The following is a 24,728-nucleotide window of genomic DNA, read 5'->3' as shown; positions in this document are numbered from 1 at the left end:
CTTCCCTTAATCAGGGCCCAAAAAAAACAGCCTTTCTTTTGTTCATTTAAAAAAAAAGTGCTTCACAATCATGCATCACCATACCAATATTAACCTGATATTTTTCCCTCGTCTTTTTATTCAATTTAAAGCATTCTTCAATATAAGGAGTTGTTTGGACCATTGATGCTCAAAATGACTAATATCTTGTTTGTAGACATGAACTTGGGATGTTTAGGCTGAATCTTATTCTGGCAATAAAACATGTTAGTGGAACATCATGCTGTGAGGATATTTTTTTTTCTTCATAATGAGAGCTAGTCAGAGTTGATGTAAGCACAGATAGAGCTAAATTAGATGAAATCCTGGAAGAAATCCTGTTAGAAGATGCAAAAGAATTGAATTTGGGGAGAAAATTCCTCTTCCATCATTAAAACCATCCTAACTTTGAAGCCGTAGATAAAATAAAGTGAATTTGAAAAACATCGGTGTATCAAAATGCCCGTCTACACTGAAACCCTAATTCAGAATTGAGGGATAAATCTGACTTTTGCAATTCACGGCCGGTTCCTCTTTTAAATCTGCTTTAAAATGAACCAAACCTAAAGTAGTTCAGGGGTCAGTGCTACAAAAGTTACTAATTTTGACCAGTCAAAAAGGGAAGGAAAATAGACAAGACTATCCATAAACTTTTTATAATTTTTTATTTATAAGTAAAAACAAGAAAAAAAAATCACAAGAGTGTATATTTACAACAGAAAGTTGGAAGAAAGTTAAAACGACTTCATCTATTCTTGCACCTCCACACAGCCTCTTTGCACTCTGCCCAGGTCTGACCTAAAGTAAACAGTAAGTTTGCCTTATTCATTCAGCTATTTAAAGAGGGACATCAAAAGAAGAAAAGAAGGAGCCTTTATCAAAACCAAGGCCTAACTGTAAAATCAAAAGCACTAAATGCTTATTTGAAGGTGCAACTCAACCAGGCCTTTATAACACATCAATATGATGCAAAAAAATAGGTACAAATTAGTAAGACAGCAGCTCAGTATGAAAAAATAACAAATGTTAAAACAGACTTTTGTCTAAAAGAAATACCGTTCTCACTGAGAACTATTAAGAACACATTTTTGAACAGAGAAGGCTTTCATCGATTGTAATGCCAGCACCTTTTCTGTCTCTCATTCATTCAGCGAGTCATCTTTAAATGTAAAGCATGTGCAAAATGTCCGAGAAACGTGATTAATAGCTTGGTTTACCACCATCTGCTTCTGGAACATATTAAACATTTCAAATTTTATTATAAAAATCACAGAATTACTGATGGGAAGGGCAAGATCATTAGAATAAGTCGCTTCCTCTTGTGTGATATTTTGAGACAAGAACTCTGTGGTTATGTTTCTATATCTATCAGTAATTGCATGGATCCAGAAAAAAAAAACACCATGCAACTATTTATGCATGAGTTTTATTTAGTGTGGGGGTGGGGGAGTTCTCTGGCATCACACGGCGGGTCTGAGCTGTAGGAGGCCCTGGCAAAGCCCCTTTGATCAAAAGGAGTCTCCTATGGAGAAGGGAAAGGAAATAAGAGTAAATGTATGTAGGTGTTCAAAAACAAATAGTTCTTTTTTTCCATGTTCATGTACAAGAAAAAGAAAGTAGTAGCTGACCTGCACAGTCTCTAGAGAGAGAGTCCAGCCTCCGGATGAGTCTGTTGTTGCTGCAGCAGAAGTAGAGCTGTCGGGAGCAGAGTCCCTGGATTCATTCACTTCCAAGGTCGCTGGATGTGATGATGAAGACAGCTCAACTGCTGTGTTGCTTTCCTCCTCGATTGACGTTTCTTGTGAGCCCCCCAAAACAGAGGAAGAGTTTGATAGAGCTGGACCCGTCCCAGACATGTTACTGGGTGCTGGGCTGCACTCCCCAGAGGTGTTTGGCGGAGTGTGAGTATTCTTCTTCCTCCGAAGAGTTTCGATCCAGCTAGAGCTGTGTTTGGAGGCAAAATTGGCTAAGGCCAAGGAGGAAAGCCTCATGTTTTTTCCAGAGGTGATCAGCTCTCCAAAGCCTTCCTGGTGGGAGAAGGCGTAGCCTGACCTCCTTGAACCACCTCGGGCGCCAAGGCGGCCCTCAGAGACGCTGCCTGTGCCACGCCAGGCTCCTCCCATGCTGCGACCTCCAGGTTTACGCCTTTTCTGCCTCACCAATTGGGTATAACGCACCTAGAAATGGAAGATTAACATGTCTTTTAATTGTTGTGACATATACCATATCATCAAACTTAAAATATGTGGTGTTTAATATAGAGTATTTCATAAATTTTCTGTGCTGGTCTTTGGTTTTGCTTTCAGTTCCAGTTTTATTCAGTGGGGAATCCACATGCTGAACTCTGGATTTAGAAGTATTAGTCATTATCTCAGCGAAACTACAAACTTTGTTAGATTTTAAATTAAAGAGGAACTTCTTCTCATCACCTTGAAAAGTGGTTTTGCTTGGCCGACTGACGCCACCTCAGACTCAGCTTTAAGTCATCATTAATGGATACTGTTTAAGTCAATAATTCAGAGTGCATGAATGTTTTTTTTAACCAGCGGAATTAATAATTGCCTATACCCGCTTTAAAACTAACATTCTGGGAGGACAATAGCACATCCTGTAATGTGGATAAAAACAATTTTGTACATTTTATGCTTTCTTACCGTGTCTGACAGCTGAGGCTTGAGGTCCAGCTTGAGGAAGCGGAATGCCAAAACTGGAACTACGCATATTGCAGTTGCTAGTGCAATAGTTAACCACACAACTGGCTGCAATAGTGTGTTCTGCGCACTACCTGCATTTAGAAAAAAAAATGTACAGAGACAAATATGAGCATGCATCTTTCAAATTTAGTGCATGTTCAATAAAATCACTAGTGGGAATGATTCTTCAAGAAATGTATTTCTTAAAATCCTAAGTGGTGCTGTTTTATGAATAAACACCATATATAAAGACACAATTTAACACGTATTAGATGATGCATATCCAAAAAACATAAATAGTAATTTCCCCTGAGAGGAAAACAAGTAGCTGTTTAATTAGAGTGCTTTACAAATGCATTTTGGAAAGTAACAACTACAAGCATCAGTGTATTTCATTGGGATTCTCTGTGATAAACCAAAAGAAAGTGGTGCCATGTGCCAACCTGACTGGTGTATATTGGAAAATTATATGCATTGGCTGTAATAAATTAAAATCTGGCTCCAATTGCACAGACTTTTAAATACTAGTAAAGACAACATGCACTAGCAGGCACCCCAATAAGCTGACTGCTGCTTATGTGTTTTTTAGGATAATTATTTGAATTTGCACTTCCTTTGTTGTGTACACCCAACAATTGATTTTCATTAATGCAAATTGACCTAGATTTTTGTAATTTCTTTACAGAAAAGACTCTAAACTCTAAACTACCATATCTTTTAACTTTTGAATTCAGGTTATATCTTACAGCCTTTTTTCTTCCCCTTTTTTTATCTCTTGTCCAATAATAGAAAAGATTTACTTGTGTAAAATAAGAGAACTCTTCACGATGTTCTCATTTTTTATACTGCTTTGTTTTAAAGTCCTAATGAAACCGAGGGAAGAGAAAAAAAACTATCTTCAATCAGCTTTACTTCCCTGCACTGAGGTCAATAGGGTGTGGGTCCACATCGTTATATAAAGGCAGCTGTTTTTTGAAGGCCTCAGACATTTTTTTTACTAAATTAAATTCAGTTCAGTTTACTTATATAGCACCAATTCACAACATGTCATCTCAATGCACTTTGCAGAGACAATTAAACCAGATCATACAGTCAGAGAAGTTCAAAGTTTTCTATCTAAGGAAAACCAGATGATTACATCGAGCAGAACCAGGCTCAGTGTGAGCGGCCATCTGCCGAGGCTGACTGGGGTTCAAGGAGACAGAAGCAGGCATGCAGAAAGAAGCAGAAATACAAAAGGTAACTCTCAACCAGCTCCACAGGCGGCCCCATCCAGGAAACAGGCAGCCAGCTTTTAAGATGACAGTGAAGAAAACTAATGAAGACCAATAAACACAGCAGACAGCTTCGAGAGAAGTTCAAAGCATAATTAGCTCATATCTCATAGAGCACTGCTCAGCTATAATAAAAAAAAACGGAAACCAAGCAGAGCATTACTTAATAGAAGCAAAAACCTATGGTTAGTCTGAATGAGCTGGGGGGACCCATAGGTGGAAGAATCTGTTGAAAGGACAACTATTAATTAGGCCAATCAATCAATCAATTATATTTTCTGGTTATAAAGATTTAATTTTTGAAAAAAAAAATAAATAAAGTTTTTTCTTTATCTATGCACATAATGGACTTTCATAGCTCAGATTGACATCAGTTCAGCAGCTTTTGTTCTTAGAGGTGCACTCATTACTGATAAACTAGCTGACTGTATAACACCACCTGCTGCTATCATTTAACTTGATATATTTCCTTTCTTTTGTTGTGAAACATCGTTTTACAAGATTGTTTCACAGCTTGAATTTCAAAACCCTTTAAGTTAAGGTCATCCCCAAAAGTGGATGATTGAAACAAAAAGGTAGTTTTTTTTTTTTTAAATAATGTGTTTTTTTTATTATGAATGTTAAAGGAAGAAAAAAAAATCAATTGATTGGCTTTGTTAGGAAGAAAAATCTGATATTAGATTTTTAAGCCACATTGCCCAGCCCTACTATTGTGTATTTTTCCAGATCTGACCTTTATGAAAGAAGGCCGTAATAAATCCTGTTTTCAGTTAACCCAAAGCCATGCAATGGACCCAGCACAAAGAGACCAGATGAGACATAAATCTCTATCTCCAGGTATTAAGCATTGTGTGCAAATATTTTTACTCAGTGAGAGATTTAAAGGTGATAAGAGATTGATGGGAAGATGGATGGAGCTAACTACAGGACAATCTTGGAACAATACGTGTTACAGGCTGCTATAGACCAGGACCACAACCCTAAGGATGCACCGATCCGATTACCTGGATCGGATATCGGCTCCTATATGGATTAATTAGCTGGATCAGATATCGGTGATTTGATAACTGATATTCATTCCAGTCCACTTTACATGGAGCTGTTGTTTTCTTATTGCTCCTTATTTCTTAATACATAATATAGTCAAACATTTATATTTGTAATAATTTGTTACCTTTTTTTTTTTTTTTTAACAATATCTACAATACACCAATGCTAAAGCCTTCACTCACATGGCAAGATATATGGTTCATTAGTTCAACAGATGAATTGGCAGATATGCTCAGTCCAGGTATTGGTATCGTATTGGACTGGAAAAAAGCTGGATTGGTGAATCTCTACCCTAAACATAATTATCATCAGTTAACATAGTTAAGAATACGCCTGATTTAGAATGGCTCAACCACTAGACCTAAACCTAAACTTTAAATGGATTTTCACAGATTTTCTCTTTCCAATCTGAGTTTACCTGGACTATTTTCTCATTTTATTTCAGACCCACTTAGATAAACTACTTTTAATGTGGTCTATGACACAAAAAACAAAATTAAAGACACTGACGTTTGTGGCTGTTCTGTGACGGAATGTGTAAAAATTTAAAGGGTGTGAATATTTTTACAGAGTTTCCTAAGCTGGGGGGTAAAGACAGAAGCAGGGGACCAACCTACGAAGTGGAACTGGTTGGGAAAGATCCTGAAGAGTGTCTGACTGTGCAGCGCGAACATGATGGTGAAATAGGAACCCACAGAGCCCCAAACGAACATGTGGTTAAAAATGGTCCAGAAGCCTGTATCTAGAGCAATCTGCAAATAAAGGCGCCATGGTTAATTACCATAAGGAAATTTGCAAAACTTTAAAGAAGCAAACTCTGGTAAAAACTCTCTCACCTGCACACTGACAACAATAACAAGGGCTGTCGCCGTCGTGACTGCAAATGTCTGGTAGTCGGCGAGGGGCACGCCGTTGATCTGTGTGGCATTGGACAGAACGGCGTAGGGCACGAAAAAAAGCACCACTGAAGTGTAGATGCCCTGGGCGATGCAGATGAAAAACTCCTTCTTGTTAAATAGGAGGTTGAGCTGCCCGGGCTCATACAACTTCGGATACTCCAGACTTCTGTGATCTGGAACATCCTGGCATAAAAAGGGGAAATGAGAGATGTTATTTGCTAAAAATAAGACTTTGGACAAGTCAACGGCAGAATCAATGGCTTGGTGGTTTTCAGCTAACTGCAAACATAAGCAACTATTGAGCTAAAGCGGAACAAAATTACTCACGATGGGAGACAATAATTTGTGGGAACATTAAAAAATGAAATAACGGTTTATGTGGAAAAATCTGTGCTAGTTTGTCCCTAACCCACATAATGATGAAATTGTGTGTTAAGTGTCAGAATGCAAAATAATAATCAAAAAGACCTGGTCAAAAACCCCCATGGCCAGCACGGGGAGGGAGGTGTACACAATGTTGTAGAGTGTGATGAAGTACTGATCATACACCGTCTGCAGCAGAAGAGGACAGCAGACAAACACACATTAGGAAACATCTGTACATGCTCATCCCCTCTCAGCAACCATCATTCTCTACTTGATGTTCTGCTCCAACCTGGGCTGAGAATCCACAGAAGAAGCCGAACCAGAAGTGCACCATGGTGAAGGCAAAGTTCTTGTAGAAGAAGTAGCAGAGGAAACGGCACATGCGCAGGTAGGACCAGCGCCCGTGGACCAGCAGGAGGCGCTGCAGGAAGCGGAACTGGGCGAAAGAGTAGTCGCTGGCTAACACCGCCTGGATCCCCTCCTGGCCCGAGATACCAACTCCAATATGAGCACCTGTAGAAAAAAAGATGAAAGAGATGAAATTCAAATTCTATATTTATCTATATTCAATATTTCCTTCTATTAAATCTTACTGAATTAACGCTCTGAAATAATAAGGTCCTCCAAAACAGACACCCTTACTGTAAGTATGAATTCAATTAGCAGCCATGTACAACAGATGGTTTTGAAGTTGGAGAAAAAAAAATAATTTGGCAACTTTGGTAAGAAAAATGTTTGAGGGAACTAGTGTTTTTTTTTCAACTCTTTACTGTTTGTTTGAACTCTTAACCATTGGGTGCATCATGCAGAGGTTTGTGCTGTTCTTTTCACATCTCTTTACAGGTGATGAAGCAGGTTGAACATGTTTTATCGCAATCTCCCTTTTATCTTCTCTTTCTTTAATCTTTTCTCCTTTTTTCGCTTCTTCCTCCCCTGTTCTACTTACATTGCAGTGTCTATATAATCTGTAATACTCCCTGCATGAATTATAATAAAGCTATTTATATGCATAAATCAAGCGGAACACTATGGCGATAGCCGTACTGCTCCACTTGTGAACGTAAAATCGGTTGGGCTCTTTTTTGGCATCAAGACAAGCCAGAAGCAGAGCTCAGATATCAAGCTAGTCTTATACCAGATACTGTTAATGGGCAGAAAATATTTTTTTCCCCACAGGTTATTACTAATAGAAATTTGTTAATGTGCTGTATGCATATGTTTGAGCCTGTATGCAGGGCTGAAGGTGACCTTCTTTGAATATTTTTCTCTCATAGCCCCTTTTATTTCTATCTGTTCAAATAGGATGTAAATATCTCCTTGTCCCAAAAATATTTTCTTTTCATATTTTAACATTTTAGTTTATGTATTTTTTCAAATCAAGTTCAGACTTTCATAGTATTATAAGGCAGTTCTGGAGGTTATCTGTGTGTTTTGTATTATAAGCCCATATGATGTGATAATGGCCCCACTGAAGGCCATATGTGTTTAATATTTAGGCGATCAAGAGAGAAAAAACTGCTAATCTCTTTTATATACTTCTTTCAAGAACCAGTTCTGTAGGTGTTGCACCAGCCTGACTATGGCTAAAGAAATAACCCTGGTAAGTGTTATTGCCATATATTAAGTAAAGGCTGTTCAATCTACTAAAAGGAGTGAATAACTTGTGTTTATCATTATATATTTCAAAACTGGGTTGAAAAACGCTGGAATTATAAAAAAATATTCGTAAGATCAAGATTGTCTGTAAACTTTCTTTTTCAATAAAACATAAAATATTTGCCAGGCCTAAATATTTATGATTTTTCAGAAAAATTAAAATGAGAACCCAAAGGTTCAAAATCTAAAACATAAAATGTATTTGAGCTGTTAGATATAGGTTATATTTATCTGTATATGAAAAATTAAACGTTTCAAAATGTTTGCATTCAATTTATATTTTACACAATCATTACGTTTTTATTACATTAATAAAAGGGCAACTTTAAATTGTATTCATGCTGCTGAGTTTGTACACCTTTAAACAGATCTATGAATTTAGCACCTGTTGCAATTTTCAAACTTTGAATCAAAGTTTTGTGATTTCGAGAGATGTTCCTTTTGAATACGTATCATAAATAATCTTGTAAAAGATGTCATCTGGCATCTAGATTAACCAGGCCTCTCTTTTCCAAATTTCTACCAGCTTTTTTTTCTCTATAAGATTAGAGAGATTAACATTCACCATTGTCTATTGAATTAGAGGTGTTAATTGGCAACAATTTAGTGATATAAAACACACTACTATACATATGCCACAATACTATTTATCCCAATACATTATCAAAGACTATATATTGGGATTTTTTTAAATAACAAAGCTCCGAAGAACCTCATGAGATCTTGTTGTTGCTCTGCTTAAATCCATACCAGTATCATCTAATGAAAATAAAAGGCTATTGGTATTATTATTCGATACAAATATTTTCTAATGAAATACTGCAATATTTGACAGAATACAGTTTTTCTTACACCGCTAATTGGAATCCTAATTTTGACTGATAAAAATACATTCTAGCTGAAGTCATGGAGTTTGTTGCTCTTTCCTGAAAGCATGAACAGCTGCTTCAAAGTGCAAATTAAAAGCCTCATTGAACTTTTTCGTCTCATCAGTTCAAATTTTTCGGAAAATTTGACATTAGCAGTCACAGGATGAGAAGAAACCACACCCGTCATTATTGCACTGATTCCAGTTCTGCTTTAGGCTTGCATAAATGCATTTCATGCACATAAAGACAGACAAAAACACAAGTGGTGAAAGCCACAAGATATATAGAAATCATCCTGAGTTAAGTAGAACATGACCTGTTTCACCATTAACTTCTATGGAATTAAAAAGACAAATTGCATCCAAGATACCTCAGTACCTTTATTTTGTTTTCAAAAATGTATTTCAAAGTTTTTTACGTTTAACAGGGCGTTTCACTTCAGCACCCCTCAAAACATTGTTAAACCTAATCTAGACGTTTGAAACCAATGTCTGACCTTATGGAGGGATTGGAACCAACGCAACACACGTTTCAACACACACTTTGTCAAAGCTTGTAACACCATGTAGGTAAACAACTGTTACAACAGCTTCTGCTGAGAATTTCCGCTGTTTAAAGGTGGACAGGGATGTCACATGACTGAACCTGACTGCTCTCTTATTTCCGTCTCTGCGCTAATCCTGTTACACGACCTCCCCCACTCCTTCCAAATTGATCCGTTCTGTACAACTCACTTTTAATCATGCTGACATCGTTGGCGCCATCTCCAATAGCCAAAGTGACGGCATTCTTATGTTTCTTGATAAGCTCCACCACCTGAGCTTTCTGCAGCGGTGTGACTCTGCAGCAGATAACTGCCTTGCATGCACACGCCGTCAACACAAACTCTGACTCCATGTCTGCTTCCAGTGCATGGGCCTGTTAGAGCAGAAAAAAAGGCGATTAGCAGTTTAAGGGAAATAAATAAATGATGCAAAATGAAAATCTTCGCTATTTCCTTCTAATCTGTTTGCTCTGTGTTAGGGTTGTTTTTCTTACCAAACTATGGCCACTGATAATGAGGGCAAACTCCCCTGAAATGTTGTCCATGTCGCCACAGGGAGAATGCAGCTGTTTCGATCCTCCTCCTGTTCTACCATCTTCTTCTTGCCCATCTTTCAGCCCGTTACCCATAAAGCGTGCCTCAGCCCAGCCCTTTGTCCCTTCATCTTTAGCACGCGACAGCTCAATCATCCTCTCCCTCGCCCTCCTAAACAGTAGGAAATAACAGACAATTTAGCAAAGGATACATTTTTAATTGTTAGAATGTTATAGAATGATGTCAGTTATTGGATGATGGGTTAGGTTAGATCCTGTCAGATTTTGATTAAAAAGCCTGACTTTGAAGATGCTGTAATCTTCTATATATAGTTTTTTTTTATCTCTGTTTTTTTTGTTTGTTTATCTACTTTCGTCACTTGATGTAAAATTAGTGAAAGTCTAAAAATTAAGCTTTTTAACAAAAAAAAAAAGTTCATCCTGTGGGTGAAATGTTCAACCAAGTAATGATTTAATAAAAGCCAATTTAAATTCCAGATCGAACATCTGTAAGAAGAGGATCGTTCTGTGCTTATTAAACCCACATCCTCCCCTCTCCAACCTGTAGAGGTTTACAAGAATCTCATGGACTATATCTGGATAAACTGAAGGTACAGCAGAACAGCAGCTGAGACAGAACAGACAACCCCATTCCCTGGGTTTAACTCACAAACCCACATTAAAGCCAGTAGAATTGCTAATATCTAAGATGTAAAAAAAAACAAATACACCCTTCCATATGGCAGCCGTCTGCCCCCATTCAGAGAAAAGCCTGCCATTAAAACACCAAATGCAGACTGGGTCAACAGTTTACGCTCATCTATGTTTATAAAACCTAATCTACACTACATTAGAAGAAACTAAGTTGACCTAAACTGAACCAAGCCAATTTAAAGTAAGCTCAACTAAACTAAGACCAGGTAAAGCTTAAGTAGGCTAAGCTGAACTAACATAATCAAAAATATGGCAGCTGAAGCAAGAAGGAAAACAAAAGCAAAGATAAATTAAGATCAACAAAGGAGAGCTACCTTTGGCGAATCAAAAGAAAAACATAACTTTACTAAACCAATATTAATGTCTGTCATTTTTTTCAGGAGGAACCGGCTGTTTTTTAAAGTCTTAACACAACGACTGACCTGAGTTCCTGCCGAACACTCTGAACAGTGTGTCCACTGATGATGAACACCTCAGTCATGTCATCTGTCAGCATTTTGCAGGAGTAGCCTATGTTGACCGCTGTTTCTGTTTGAAAGAAAAAGAAGGGGATGAGAACATACTGCACAATTTCTTTAGTTTTAATTATTTCATGGACTAAACCCTTAATATTTCCTACTGCACCAAACTTCCAGAATTTCCCCACTGTGGGACAATAAAGGGATTTTATATTCAATTATATTCTATCCTAACTATGTGAGCGACAATCATTCCTTTAATTTTTATTTTTGCCTCACTCAGTTGAAATGCTGCAGTTATTGTGGCAGATTATTTTGGCTCATGTATTGTATTTTATTAAGCCAAAGGACAGTAAGCACAGTTCGTCATATTATATTCTGAGGGCTCAAAGGTACAGATGAATAGGTGAGATTGAAGACATTATGAAAGGTTGGAGTCTCTATCTGCTGCTTCTCAGAGTACAGTTATGCAAATTAACCTAAAAGCTGGTCTAAAGTAGGTGCATCTCACCCTGCTTGTCTCCAGTTAAAACCCATATTTTGATGTTGGCTAGAGAAAGGAGAGCTATAGTCTCTTGGACTCCTTCCTGCAGTTTGTCCTCTATAGCTGTGGCACCTAGGAGCTAGATACACAGAGATAAAAAGTACGGTATGAAATTGAGTTACATACAAAAATTTGTATTCTAAGCATGGTTTTGCACTGAAATGTATGGGCGTATGAGTAATTGACCAACCATCATATCTTGCTCTATCTTGTCATATGCTGCAGCCAGCCTGTCCTCCCTACAGTCAGTGGCCTTATCTGCACGGCGGTGACTCTCTGACCAGGCCTCCCACTCGTCCTCAGAGAGCTCCCTATAGGCAAGGGCGAGTGTCCGTAACCCATCAGCTGCATACTCCTGAAAAATAAAAGAAACACCCACAAATACACATTCAGAAACTTGTCAACATATCATCTGCTTGTATGTTAATATCTTAAAGAACATCAAACTTCATATTTTTAACTGTTTCTAACACTGTGAGACTCAATAAAAACAAAAAAGCTCACTTTAAGTCAGAAAGCACTAGGTGGCACTGCAGCACCATTACTATGTTTATAAACAAAAGCATTTACTTACATTAAGGTGGTCTGAGGTGATGCTTATCAGTTCCTGGTTGCAGGAGTGGAGCCTCTCTAACAGCACTGTGTCAGCTCCTTTACAGTACAGACGGATCTTTCCTTCTGGGTTACGCACTGAATTCAAACCAGGAAAATATTTTAAATTAACCACGACATAAACAACTCTTCCAACAGATACCCATATAATTGCTTGTGGCCACCTTAGTGGGATTCTGCATGTTTTAACAGAGGGATAATCAATGTGTCATTTTCCAGCTTGGGTAAGGGTCAATTATTTTTCTTTAATATATAAAATCATTTAGATTTAATAGTTCTTTTTTGGTATGTAATTACATTATGTTGGTCTGGCATAAAAGAGAAGAAATGGGTGGGGGTGATGATGTGTGATGTAGTGTAGCAGAAGATCGGGCTCTATATACAGAGAATACGGTGCAACCTTGAATACTTTGCTAAAGGTCTTTCCCATTTCCTGTCTGTTAACTTGTCAATAAAGTCAGTAGTGCCTGAAAAATCTTTATCTGAGAACATTTTACTGGGATAAATCATTTTAGTGTGTGAAAAAAACAAAACACAACAGAAGAACAACAGTAAGAGGATCATTCCTTTTTTTACACCACTGAAAATAAAATATTTTGTTTTTCTCAAGCAGAAATCCCTTTTGTTAGATGTGTTTTTAAAAAAAAGGCAAAGGCTAAAAAGAAAAAGAAAAATGATGCCTCTTTAGTTTGCAGATCTACTTTAACACAAGTCCTCTTTATAAAGTATATCAAATGTCTTCTTGACAGTAATGTAATGTGTTACTAAAAATACAGTGTACCTGCTCACCTATGACAGACATCCTCTTGCGAATGTTGTTGAAGTCCAGTATGGCAAGCAGCGAGTAGACGACGGTTCTACCCATCTCAGTTGTAGTGATCGTCCCAGGTGTTCGAGAGCGAAACACAAATCCAAAGTTTCGAGCTGCTGTCACCAGAGCGCCCTCATCTGGAGACTGAGCCTTATAGACCAGCTCCCCTGGGCAAACAGATGAATAATTTATAATAAAAAAAAAAACAAAGGCAATAATGAAGAAATAATTGCTGTTATTGTTTCCCCTCCTCCTGCTCACCTTCACTTTTCTCCTCACTCATAACTGTGTGACAGAGAGAAAGCAGGCGGAAAAACTCATGAGTGTGTGAATCCCCCACTTTCACCGACTCCAGCAGCTTTTCGTCGTAGAAACTAAAATCCGGGTCTGCCAGCGGGTTAAAAGGAGTGAAATCCAGCCTCTAACGAGAAAGAATTATATATGGATGTTAGAAGACATTTTACTTTTCAAAAAAACAATAATAAAAAAAAAATAATCTACCTTTGGCTTTTTTCCTAATGTATCCATGACTTCACCTGGCAGAAAAAATGATAAGAATGATTAAAATAGTGAAAACTTTTACAGATATGAAACTTTTTGCATGGTTTGTTTGTGTTTGCTCTCTTACCATAAGTTTGACCATAGATTGAGCACTTATTAAAGCTCATAATGTTCTGAGTTAGAGTTCCAGTTTTATCACTGAAGATGTATTCAACCTGAAACAAAAACAAAATATGAGTTGAAGTTACAAAATGTCATTGTGTCGCAAACAAACAAGGATTTTATGACAAAAAGGTTCAGGAAGTGGATCTGCTTTAGCTCTAACTAGTATGTAGATCCCCAAGGATTAATGCATGCTTTTTAAAAGCTGTTCTCTAGACTTTGGAATTACTAAAATTACTAAAAAGTTATGATAAATGTTAAGAACAATTTCTGTTTAAGTGAATTACCAGAATTGGCACAAACTGTGATCCGTGAAGAATATTGTCCTTTAGACTTTTTTAAGAGGATCATTATTTTAATGCGGCCTGTATGGTTTCACCAAAGTGTTGTAGTAAGAAGGACCCAGGTTTGAATCCCTGAGCTCTCTCCATATGGAGTTTGCATGATCTCAATGTCAAGTAATATTACTCAAACAGAGAAAAATAGTCAACAAAAATAGGTATAAGAACAAATAACCCATTGGTCATTCATTAATGACCAATGGGTTACATAAAGTTTAGGCAGAAATGGAGCGTTTTTATCTGCTTGCTAATATTGTAGATTTTCGGTGCAGGCTGATATAATCTATTATTATGCTTTCGCCAATATCAGACTGATATCAATATCAGATCGGGACACCCCTAGATATTTTAATACAAATTAACAATGGGTAAATTGGGGTCATGTACATTGTAACTTCTTGTAAATGGAGCTACACATAACTGATTATAATTTTCTTCCTGTCATTAATTGTGAACAATGCATTAAAACATCACTAAAATTTCACTATTACTTCTGGACTCCTCCAAGATGGAACAATTGCAATTAGTTTAGCTTGAAATTCTTTCCCAAGCCTCACAAAACATTGAGCCAGAGAGATTAGGAGTTATGAAACATTAGAGGTCCTCCGATGAGCCCACCTGTCCTAGCTCTTCATTCAGAGTGGTGGTCCTGGCCTCAGCTGCTGTGTTGCACTGTGAGCAAAACATCTGCCGGTCCCAGTTGATGAAGTAGCTGTGGCCCAACCTGATCACCTCCACACTAATGCAATGGCAGATCAGAAAAACACATTGAAATGCAGAGGAACCAGTGCGGGTAAAGACATCTGTATTGTGAAATGTTTTACATGGGTTTTATTTTTGCCTTCCCTAAAATATATTCAGGGAAGGCTGCATTCAGCTTGCTTTGGAAGAAATAGAAACTTGAATCTGTAGAGTGATAAAACTGGGGGAATTTAATTGTTTCTCTGGTAGCTACTATCAACATAAGCCAATTCTCATCACTCTATGCACTTAAACACATATTTTTTTCTCAAACATAATGATTGCTCAGCTCTTTGCGCTATTTGTTGAGTCAGGCAAAAATGTCAGATGCACAAATCTGTAATGAATTCCTGTAACTTTCTCTTATGCCTTATAACTAGGGCTGGGTAATTAATTGAAATTGCAATATAATCGCAGTTTAACTAAACACAATTCTCAAATCGCAGAGGCATGCAATTTTGGTTATATAACTCCAGGCCTGTAGGTGGCGGTAATACACTTTAAGTAGGTCTGTCGACACGCAAAAGGTGGACAGGTGTGCAGCTAGCACGTAGATTCATGCATGCAAGTAGCACAACAGACTCCGGATAAACCAGCTTTCAAAATCATGAAAACAATGAAACCTTATTGGTTTAAAAATATTGGTTTAAAAAAAAGTCAATTTGGGTTCTTTTTAGATTTTCCAAACTTGGATCTCAAAAACAGAGGAAGGTTTTGATATGGTCAACCATCCAGGGTGGCACAGTTTACTATTTCTTACTTAGCCTCTAAACATACAAGTAGAACGGTAGATGGGCTTTGCTTTTGGTTTTGCTTTTTCTTTGGATGGAGTAAACCCTCTAAAAATGTCACTGTAGATAGCTGGTGGGTTATAACTCATATGTGCTGCTTTATATTTGTTTCTTAGTAAATGTGTGATTTTATTGCTTTAAAATAATTTAATCCACTCCAGTTAAACATATCAAATATCTAGGAAATTGAAGCCTAAGTTGGATAGGCCTATTCCCAACAAAGATTTTTTTTTTAAATAAATTTGAAAGATTTATTAGACAACAAGGATATTTCCAAAGCTTTCTGGAACTTAGGGTCACTTTAGATCAATTTAAACCATTTTAAATTTGGGTAAGAGGAGTGGTAGAGGAATAATCAGGGTGTTGCCCAATCAGGAACGGCTACTGTTAGAAAAACTTGCACTGTTCTCTCCATGACCAGCTTTATCAACTTTTAAAATTTCTGTATCGAATAACTTTACATTATTGCTTATACTGCCTCACTGAATGAACTGGCAGGATATTTGTTTATTTAATATATTACAGTTAATAAAAAATGTAATTAGTCAGGATTGGAATTTGCAAGTCAGACCTGAGATTTATATAATATTCTCTCAACTCCAGAGATTTGCTAGCTCTACATATTGTTTCACTTATAAAGCTTAGGATACTACCAGGTAAGCATGAATTAATGTCAGAGTATAGCTTCACATGCCAGACTTTCGTATTGTGTCTTATATGCACTCCTATTTACCTTTGTAATATGCTGCACTTTCCCTTACCTGACGTATAACGAAATAGGCACGACTGTGTTAAGAATGATTATGTAGGACCAGAAGGACAGGAAGGCTGAGAACAGAAAGTTGTCCACAGGAGGGTCCCAGGGCAGGTAGCTCTGAAACAACGACCCCACCTCTTGCTCCCACACTGCATTGCCCACAGCCAAGATCAGACCCATACACACCAGGAAACCAAAGATCTGAGATGAATATACAAAAGGAAACACCACAAAGACAATTAGGTCTATTGTCTTTGACCTAAAATTGGGTGTGTTACTGCATGCACAGATGTAAACAAAGCTCCTTAGATGATATCCTAAAATAGTTTGGGGAAACAAAGGTGAGAGGGTTGAGGTGTCTTACCCAGAGGACCAAAGTGTTCATCAAGCGGTCGATGCTGGTACGTTTAAACTTGGTGCGACCACTGTTCTGCATTAGCTTGGTGTCAGGACCTGGGCAAGCAACAGAATTTGAATCCAACACTTTTACTCCGCCAAATGCATTAATTTAACAGGCAAATACAAAAGTGCACATGCAAACCTGCAAAGATGACCAGGCCGTAGCAGGCCTCGGTGTTGCGGAGGACGCAACCTCGAAGCAGCATGTTCTGGTTGCTCAGAGGGTATTTCTTGTCATGCCAGTACAGAGTCCCACAGAACCGATCCAGTTTGTTGTTGGGGGGCTCACAAACCACTTCACCTTCACACAAGGAGCATTTGTGGTTAAGATAAAGAAACTGAACCCCCTGCCACATGTCATAGAGTTACCAAATCTAGTTATTGCAAAGCATCTACATCAAAGGCAACATGATCTTGAGCTTAATTTATCATCTTCATGCTGCTGTCACCCTCAGAAACACACCCATAGAGAAACCTCTTCTGTAAGATAATATCAGGCAGAGTGTGGGTTGAGCTGCTGCAGTGATGGGTTTTCGAGAGCAGATGAGCAGTGCATGTGTGTGGGGGGGATGCTTTGCTGACTCAGAGCTCTTTTGCTGGTGGGTGGGTGGATGGGTGATGATAGGATGTCATTCAGCGGCAGCAGAGGACGCAAAACGTGTCGATGTGAATGTTTCAGTTAACTATGTGCCAGATTGTGAGAGGAGGAAAACATTCGAATGACATAGCTGGTTGCTCACTGAAAACCATCATAAAGACGAACTGAGCAGAAGACCGGCAGGAGGTGAAACATGTTTAACCCATCTCACCATCAAAGGACGCCAGGTTGTTCGGATCGCCGAGCTCAGCCGTCACTGACACAGACTGACGCACCTTCATATTTGTTTCTCTGTAGGTTCAAACAAGCACAGCGTTTTTAAATGCATTTCTCCATTGCCTCTGGAGGTTTATTAGAAGCTATGAGTGGATATCGATGTGCAAGAAAAATTTCTGACCCGTCAAGCTCGGCTGTCTCGATGTAACACAGGCCGTGAGGTTCAGTACTCGATAACAGGAGCAGGTCAGCCTGAAAGCAGATGGCTGATGTTAGCAATAACTGTAAGATACATGCAGCCAGACTGAGGGAAGCACTAAGAGTACAGAGAAAGTATACATCAATCACCCTTGTAATCAATGCTAATCACATGGGGAGACAACAAAGTATGATTATTACACCTTTAGCTGATAAAGCAAAATAAATCCATCAAGAATATTGTTCTTTAGTTTGTTATAAATGGCTTTCTTGAACAATAATAATCTAAACTCATCATCAATTTGAATCCTTGCATTAAAGTGAAGTCTGCCAAGCGGGTGTTGACTGTCTGCTTTTGTGTGGAAAGCTGCAAAGAGAAATATTCATTCTCACCATATATTTACTTTTCTATAAAATTTGGTAAATATTGGAATGACGACATAAAAAAAAAATCAAAGTTTTTAATGACTCTCATCACACCATTTCTTTCGAATAATCTACCTCACCTCAATACATCTGCTGCAGTCATAGCAAATAATATTTTTAAAAGATTCTGAGATGATGCCCTTAAGTGTTTGTTTTTTATTTAATCGTCTAAACTATGTGTTGAGAAATAGTATTTTGTGACTTCTTTGTATTGTATGTTTTTAATCTGGACCCCAGGAAGACTACCTGTTGCTATGGCAAACAGTATAATGTTAGCATCCCCTAACTTTATAGTTGGGGTGGTGAACCTGTCTCCACATATATGGGCTTGTACACCCAAGTGCATTTGCAAACTTTAAGGAACCCCTTTTGTCTTTTTAAGTTTAGACAATTGCATCTTTCTTTGTGATTGACATTTCAGGCCATGTTGGTCCAGGACTCCTTTAACTGTAGATAATGACCCTCTAATCAGCTTCAGACAACATTTTCAAAGGTTCAAAATTTTTGTCATTTTTGACACTAAATTCTGTTGTGGAACACAGACCCTTGTGCACGTTCTCAGCATTTCAATTATGTCATTTACATGCTTCTACTTGCATATAACTAAAAGATAAAGGTGACACTTTCAGACATCTGTGTATTTTACCAGAAGGCCAACCAGAGATTTCTTATTGCGAAAGGTGATTTATTTAGATATTTCTGGTACCAACACTAAATACACAAGGACTAATAACTTGACTTTTGACTGAAAGAAACATAAAATCTTTTGGAATATTTCAAGAGCAGTTTGAATCACATGGCAGACTTTTGGAAGATACAGTAGTTCTGCAGAGTCAACAAACCTTTAGAAACTGACTGGGAATATGGGCCTGGAGTATGCACGACAAACAAAGACCAGTCTGTCTATGATTCTAAGTAATATCAAGCAATCTTAATGGGTGACAATAAAATCAACTGAAAAGTCTTTGTCATGATTTAATAATTTTTGGTATTGAATCCATTATTATTTGCTTCTTATTTGAATTATTCCATGAATCTGGAAAGAAGTGATTGATAATGGTGCTTCCTGCTGAGTGGCAAAAGTTATCAAGTTTCTTGGAACTCCACCTCCCTAAAAACATCAGGAAAAAGTAGTTTCTATTGTTCTGCATGCTTGCCTAACTTCCCTGGTGGAGCTGATTAGTGCCTGATGGCATCATGATTGGATGGATTCTTTGTGCTGGGTAGGGATGACTTAGAGAGAAAAGAGTCTGGAGAAACACACAACAACATCAAAGTAATTTGCTCTTAAAATAAGTGCATTTTTCTTAAATTAGGGAGGTAAGTGAGATGCTTTTTCCAATGGAACAAGACAAATGACATTTAAAATAAGAAGAAATAGTTATTTGTTTATTTCAAGTGCATATTATCTAATTTTAGAGTAAAATATAATTCCATTGGCAAATCATCTTATTTACCTTCTCAAATTAAGGGTAAATACACTTAATTTAAGACATATTTAGTTAATACTAGATCGTTTTTGCAGTTAAGCTTGATTCATTTAGATGATATTTGAGTAATTTATTGTTTTTTTAATTCGTTCTATTTTTTTTTTTCATCCTCTGATCTTTAAACTTTTAGCAAACTTAACTGTGCTTTGGCTTCTTTCACTCTTGATAGGGATGTAAAAATGTATCCCTTGCAAAAAAACTTTTAATTTCTTGCATTGTTACTAATCAGATCAGAGAGAGGAACAACCAGATAATCAAAACTATAGTTTCTAAACCAACCGTCCATTTGGGAGATGTACGAAACTTGATAGCAGTTATTGAAAACATTTGCGAGACGTTCTAAAGGGTAAAGGTTGCCCCACAATGTACTGAAGATTTGAATTTAACAATACTGCAGATGCATATTAAATTAGACTATCAGTTGAAATTGAAAGTTTAGTCATTTGTTGTTGTTTAAGCAACTCAACAATATCTTATTTTGTTGGGGTTCTTTTAAAGGCCATGTATCGTAATTATTTTTTCAGTGATATCACTGCAATGTTTTTAGAGATGAGCAGGTCAAATATTTCCTAATAAAGCTGTATGTGAATAAAAATTAAAATCACGCTGCCGCTCTCACACTTACTGCCACAAACTGGTTGTTTTCCAGTTTAATGATATCGCCCACTTTAACGTTCATCCACTTTTCATTCTGCAGTCTGCAACAGAGAATCAGAAAAACACATTCAGAAATCTGACAGTAAAAAAATGGAAAAATTTAATTTATAAGAAAACAACAACATGCTCATAGTGTTTCAGCTACAATGACTTACGAGCCTCGGATGAGAACCTGAGACTGACGGTTGTTAACTTGGTTGTCGCTCTTGTGGCGAAACTGCAGGGGATGAATATGGAGGTGTTATGTTAATACAAAGACTACTATGTACTGTAGTTCACTTCAGGATGTGAGGAACATATGCTCACATAGTCATCTGTGGCATCCTTCACTGCAGTGATGCTTAGCACAAGAGCCAAAGGCACAATGGTAGTGAACCAGGAGAGGGAAGAGATCTGAGGTATCAACTAACAGAGACAGGAAAAGACAAGGTCATTCAAGTAGTGCACAGTATAGAGGGGGCAAAAGTGCTTTAAAATGTATTATAAGCTTGTTATGCTTTCATATTTTGTCAAACTATTAGTGTATTATTGGGATTTAATTTGATTAACCAACACAGGGTATTTATATGTTTAATCATTTGAATTAGAAACAAAATTATTGATGTTTTTATAAAGTTTTCACTAATAGAAATCTGAAAAGTGTCGGGAATCCAGTTTGTGTGGTCTGTTTTTGTGTTTCCTTTTCTCCACCACCAGGTGGTGCCCTGTCCTTGTTGGTCCTTCTACACACCTGCGGCTCGTTGGTTCATTACTGGAGGAGTATATAAGAAGTGTGCTGTCACTACGCCGGGCCAGAGTGTTTGCCAGTTTTGGAAAGCCTCCCTGCAAACTGGATGTTTGGCCTTCTCCCCCTGGAAGGATTATTTGTGTTCACAGTGAGTAGGGGAAAAACCTCCACCCGTTCAAGTTCCTGCAGAAATCCAAGTGGCAGTCCGCTCCATTGCTCCTCAGGGTCCAACCAAAACCAAGCTGTCCACCCTCCAATGAGTTCCCCCTTCTTCGGATAAACCCACACCAACTGGATTCAAGGACAAGAAACAAACCCCCTCCTACGTGAGTCCCGCTTTCACTGTTTTCAAGAACTCAATCAAAATTCCTACGGACCCTGAACTCATCTCTGTGAACTTCCCCTCTCACTTCCAGTTCTGGTTTACCAGCTCTATGAATTCCAGAATCCTACTTCCATAGGCGGATCTACTGGGGTGGCATAGGGTGGCAAATGCCACCCTAAATGACAGCCTTGCCACCCCTGCTGCCACCCCAGTTGGCTGTAGGGGTGGCGAGGTTTATAAATTATGGATAATTTGAGAATTACCGACCGCTAATTTCCAATGTCGGACTGCAGTGAATGCAGCACGAGAAGACGCGAGAGCGACTGAGACTCATTTGTTGTGAAAACCGAATGGGGCAAAGCGAGGGAGCCAGGGGTCATGGGGACAGGAGACACGGGATGAAACAGGTAAAAACTGATTAACTATCTATCGAGAAATTAAATCATAATGAAAGCACAATGTTGCTAGCATAGCTGCAATGCTGATTTTGAGATGATAAAAATCAGGTTGCAGAACGTTATTTCTCTAACTATGATGTTAGTTAGGCCTGACGTCTCAGGCTCATAAAGACATATTTGCGGTCAACTATGACAGAAAAGAGACGATCAAGTTTAGTTAAACTCAAATCAAAACGCACAAAGGCATTGGATCTAAATACATTTGTGAAGCGTTTTGCTGAGCAACATGGAAATCGCTGCATTCAGCTGTTATAGTCATGTTAACTTTATGTTATTCTCTTTGGTGAGCCTTTACACAGCTGTTACATTTTGTTTTGGCACCTGAGAAAATCTGATATTTACTTTAATAAAACCAAAAGTGTTAAAAGTAAAGTTAAAAATGTGATACTGGTGTAAATCCTGCTTAATATGAAGCAGCGTTGTTGTTTCTTTTTTGTATATATAGTATGAAACTATCCAGAAATGACCTGTATGAACCTACTCACAAAATGTTTTGTACTTTTCCGGACTGGAATCAAAATGTATTTTTATGTTGCTTTTTTCAGATTTGTGGAGATTTTGATGTAACATACAATACCTGCCTTTTTGTTGATTTGTTGATACAGCAGCTCTATCTACAGCAGATCTACATGCATGAAATGTCCCTTTCATGATGCCTTAAGTGCTGTATGTCAAGTTACTGAGGAACAAATGGGATAACTGTGTGTTCAGAGTAAACAATGCATGGATGTCTGGTACCTTGTTTGGTGCCTTGACCCATTTATTTCTACTGTGTAGTTATGCTCACTTTAGTACAACTCAGTCCATAGATCTCCGATGGGTAAGTTTTTCTTTCTATAGTTTCTTCTTGTGCAAATGCTGCAAAGCTGCCTTTCTGACAGTCAATCTCACAGATCTGCGACTCAGCACCTGTGTCTTACCTTCATACCTTTCCTGTGATAATGCCCCTCTAGAAGTAGTGTTATCATTCTTCTATCTCCTATTAAGTGAGATCACATTGTACGATGTATTTCTAATATGAACTGTTTCACATGAAACGCCAAACTGTGATAATTGTGATTAAATTCATTGTAAAAAAAAATGCCGTATGTTGCCACCCCTCAAAAATTCCTGCCCCCCTCTCGCCACCCCATAAATATTTTTCTAGATCCGCCCCTGCCTACTTCTGTAGTTCACCTCAACAAACCTGTTAAACGTTTTCCCTGGTTCTCTGAGTTGTTCTCTGCATTTGGATCAGATCTCTTTAAAGCATCATGACAAGTGCTGTGTGCTTTGATATTCAGCACCATTTGCAATTAAAGCTACAGGCTCAGCCAGATAGCTCAAGCTCCATTAAAGTGGAGATTGAGCAATTTTTAAGTCTAGTTACACATTCTCAAATAAATGGAGGTATGGACTTTCAGTGGATCATTCTAAAATGTACAGTATGCTTTGGAGCCAAATCAGCTGATCCCAGCTCTGGTTTTATGTATAGGATCAATGCCCTGCTGGGAGGTAAACCTCCACCTCAGTTTCAGGTATGTTTCAGCTGAGTGGTGGTAACTCCAACTGTCTTGTTCCAGCTGAAGTAAGTGTCCCAAAGTATGACGCTACCAGCAACGTACTTTACAGTGAAACTGGTCAGTTCAAGATATGGGTTGTCCAAATACAGTCAATCAAAGAATGTTTAGGAGATGATGGGGAAAATAAAGATAAAACAAAGTTTCTTAATAAAAAATTGTCCTTAAGAAATCACTGTCTAGTTTTACATACAAAGCATAGTGATTAAAAAGAGAACATATATGCATAGATTTTGAGTGATCAGCTGCAATCAGATGCAAATTCATTGAAAGTTTCAGATCCGACTACTAGTTTTTACTTCCTGTTTCAGAAAAACTGTCTGTTTCACATTTCATACAAAAATTATATTTTTAACTATGAAGAAATAGTCAGATGCATTAGTCAGACGTTTCTATTATCCCTAATGTAGATTTATATCAATACTCATCATTTTGGCATTGAATTTAATGGCACACTGACTATATGAAGAAAGGTGGTCACTCATGGGGTTGCTTTTCATTTATCATTGTCCTCATTTTTCAGTTGAGCAATACAAGCCTTGTGGAAATGCCAGGATGTATGATTACCCCCGGTTAAACTTACCTGGAGGATGAGAAGGAAAAGGAAGTAAGTGTTGGCTACTTCCTGAAACTGCTCAAACAGGTTGACAGGCAGGAAGGTGAGGATGTTGTACTTTGATGTCATGATGCAATTACTCTGTATTGAGAGGAAAAGCCAGAAATAATAGTTATTATAAAGGTTACCATCTATTTTTCGGCATAGATCCAGAAGAAAAAAGCAGATGCTCTCACCGCATACTGAAACTTTTCATTGTGTTCTCTGTCATTGGCTTTGACCTTTCTCTCCTCTTCTGCAGAAACACAAAGTAATTGATGATGAGACTTGAAGGACAGAAGTTATTTCAAATATCAGAGGTTATTCAAAAGCATCAAACAACTCAAAATTTAGGCCATCTGCAAACATAAACATGGAAATCCTACAGATGGCACCCAGTGTTTTCTGTTTCACCAAACAATACACATTCCACTTAATTTATAATGACGGGTAACTAAAATACATTCAACCTTGTGTATTAATAGTTTATGAGATGAAAACTTGCTCCAACTGATTAATTGGTCATGTCAGATTTAAAGATAATTTCTTCCAGTGTTGTAATGGTACTGTTGTCCACCAGAAGGAACCACTATTGATTCTTAAGCAGAGTCTTACTGGTTTTTGCAACAGAAGAAAAGCCAGAACAGAGGGATGCTACAGCAGAAACATTAATCGATCCATAGTCTGAGGCTGTGTCCCAACGTCTGCCCTAAACCCCTATATAGGACACTATATATTGGTTACCC

The 24,728-nt window shown here is 37.8% G+C and overlaps 1 protein-coding gene across 2 annotated transcripts in view; it reads right to left on the bottom strand.

Moving 5' to 3' along the window:
* Positions 1–669: 669 nt before the first annotated feature.
* atp8b2 (ATPase phospholipid transporting 8B2) overlaps positions 670–24,728 on the bottom strand; it is a 37,355-nt gene continuing 13,296 nt past the window's right edge. For both annotated transcript variants that reach the window (XM_038290165.1, XM_038290164.1), the window contains 28 exons: positions 24,180–24,238; positions 23,971–24,084; positions 20,625–20,723; positions 20,474–20,535; positions 20,287–20,359; positions 17,729–17,799; positions 17,543–17,622; positions 16,876–17,034; positions 16,699–16,787; positions 16,339–16,535; positions 14,664–14,784; positions 13,670–13,757; positions 13,543–13,577; positions 13,303–13,462; positions 13,020–13,208; positions 12,193–12,308; positions 11,809–11,973; positions 11,586–11,697; positions 11,039–11,144; positions 9,864–10,074; positions 9,560–9,743; positions 6,590–6,813; positions 6,403–6,486; positions 5,872–6,117; positions 5,649–5,787; positions 2,673–2,803; positions 1,647–2,195; positions 670–1,540 (listed from right to left, as the gene is read on the bottom strand). In XM_038290165.1, the coding sequence (XP_038146093.1) occupies positions 1,445–1,540; positions 1,647–2,195; positions 2,673–2,803; positions 5,649–5,787; positions 5,872–6,117; positions 6,403–6,486; positions 6,590–6,813; positions 9,560–9,743; positions 9,864–10,074; positions 11,039–11,144; positions 11,586–11,697; positions 11,809–11,973; positions 12,193–12,308; positions 13,020–13,208; positions 13,303–13,462; positions 13,543–13,577; positions 13,670–13,757; positions 14,664–14,784; positions 16,339–16,535; positions 16,699–16,787; positions 16,876–17,034; positions 17,543–17,622; positions 17,729–17,799; positions 20,287–20,359; positions 20,474–20,535; positions 20,625–20,723; positions 23,971–24,084; positions 24,180–24,238 (3,959 nt within the window). In that variant the 3' untranslated portion in view covers positions 670–1,444. The remainder of the gene's footprint in view (positions 1,541–1,646; positions 2,196–2,672; positions 2,804–5,648; positions 5,788–5,871; positions 6,118–6,402; positions 6,487–6,589; positions 6,814–9,559; positions 9,744–9,863; positions 10,075–11,038; positions 11,145–11,585; positions 11,698–11,808; positions 11,974–12,192; positions 12,309–13,019; positions 13,209–13,302; positions 13,463–13,542; positions 13,578–13,669; positions 13,758–14,663; positions 14,785–16,338; positions 16,536–16,698; positions 16,788–16,875; positions 17,035–17,542; positions 17,623–17,728; positions 17,800–20,286; positions 20,360–20,473; positions 20,536–20,624; positions 20,724–23,970; positions 24,085–24,179; positions 24,239–24,728) is intronic.

Source organism: Cyprinodon tularosa, unplaced genomic scaffold (assembly GCF_016077235.1).
Source record: "Cyprinodon tularosa strain WSP-4 unplaced genomic scaffold, ASM1607723v1 ctg277, whole genome shotgun sequence".
In the NCBI taxonomy this organism is placed as follows: domain Eukaryota; kingdom Metazoa; phylum Chordata; class Actinopteri; order Cyprinodontiformes; family Cyprinodontidae; genus Cyprinodon; species Cyprinodon tularosa.
The sequence above is the reverse complement of the archived record's forward strand: the minus strand, read 5'-3'. Positions and strand labels throughout refer to the sequence as shown.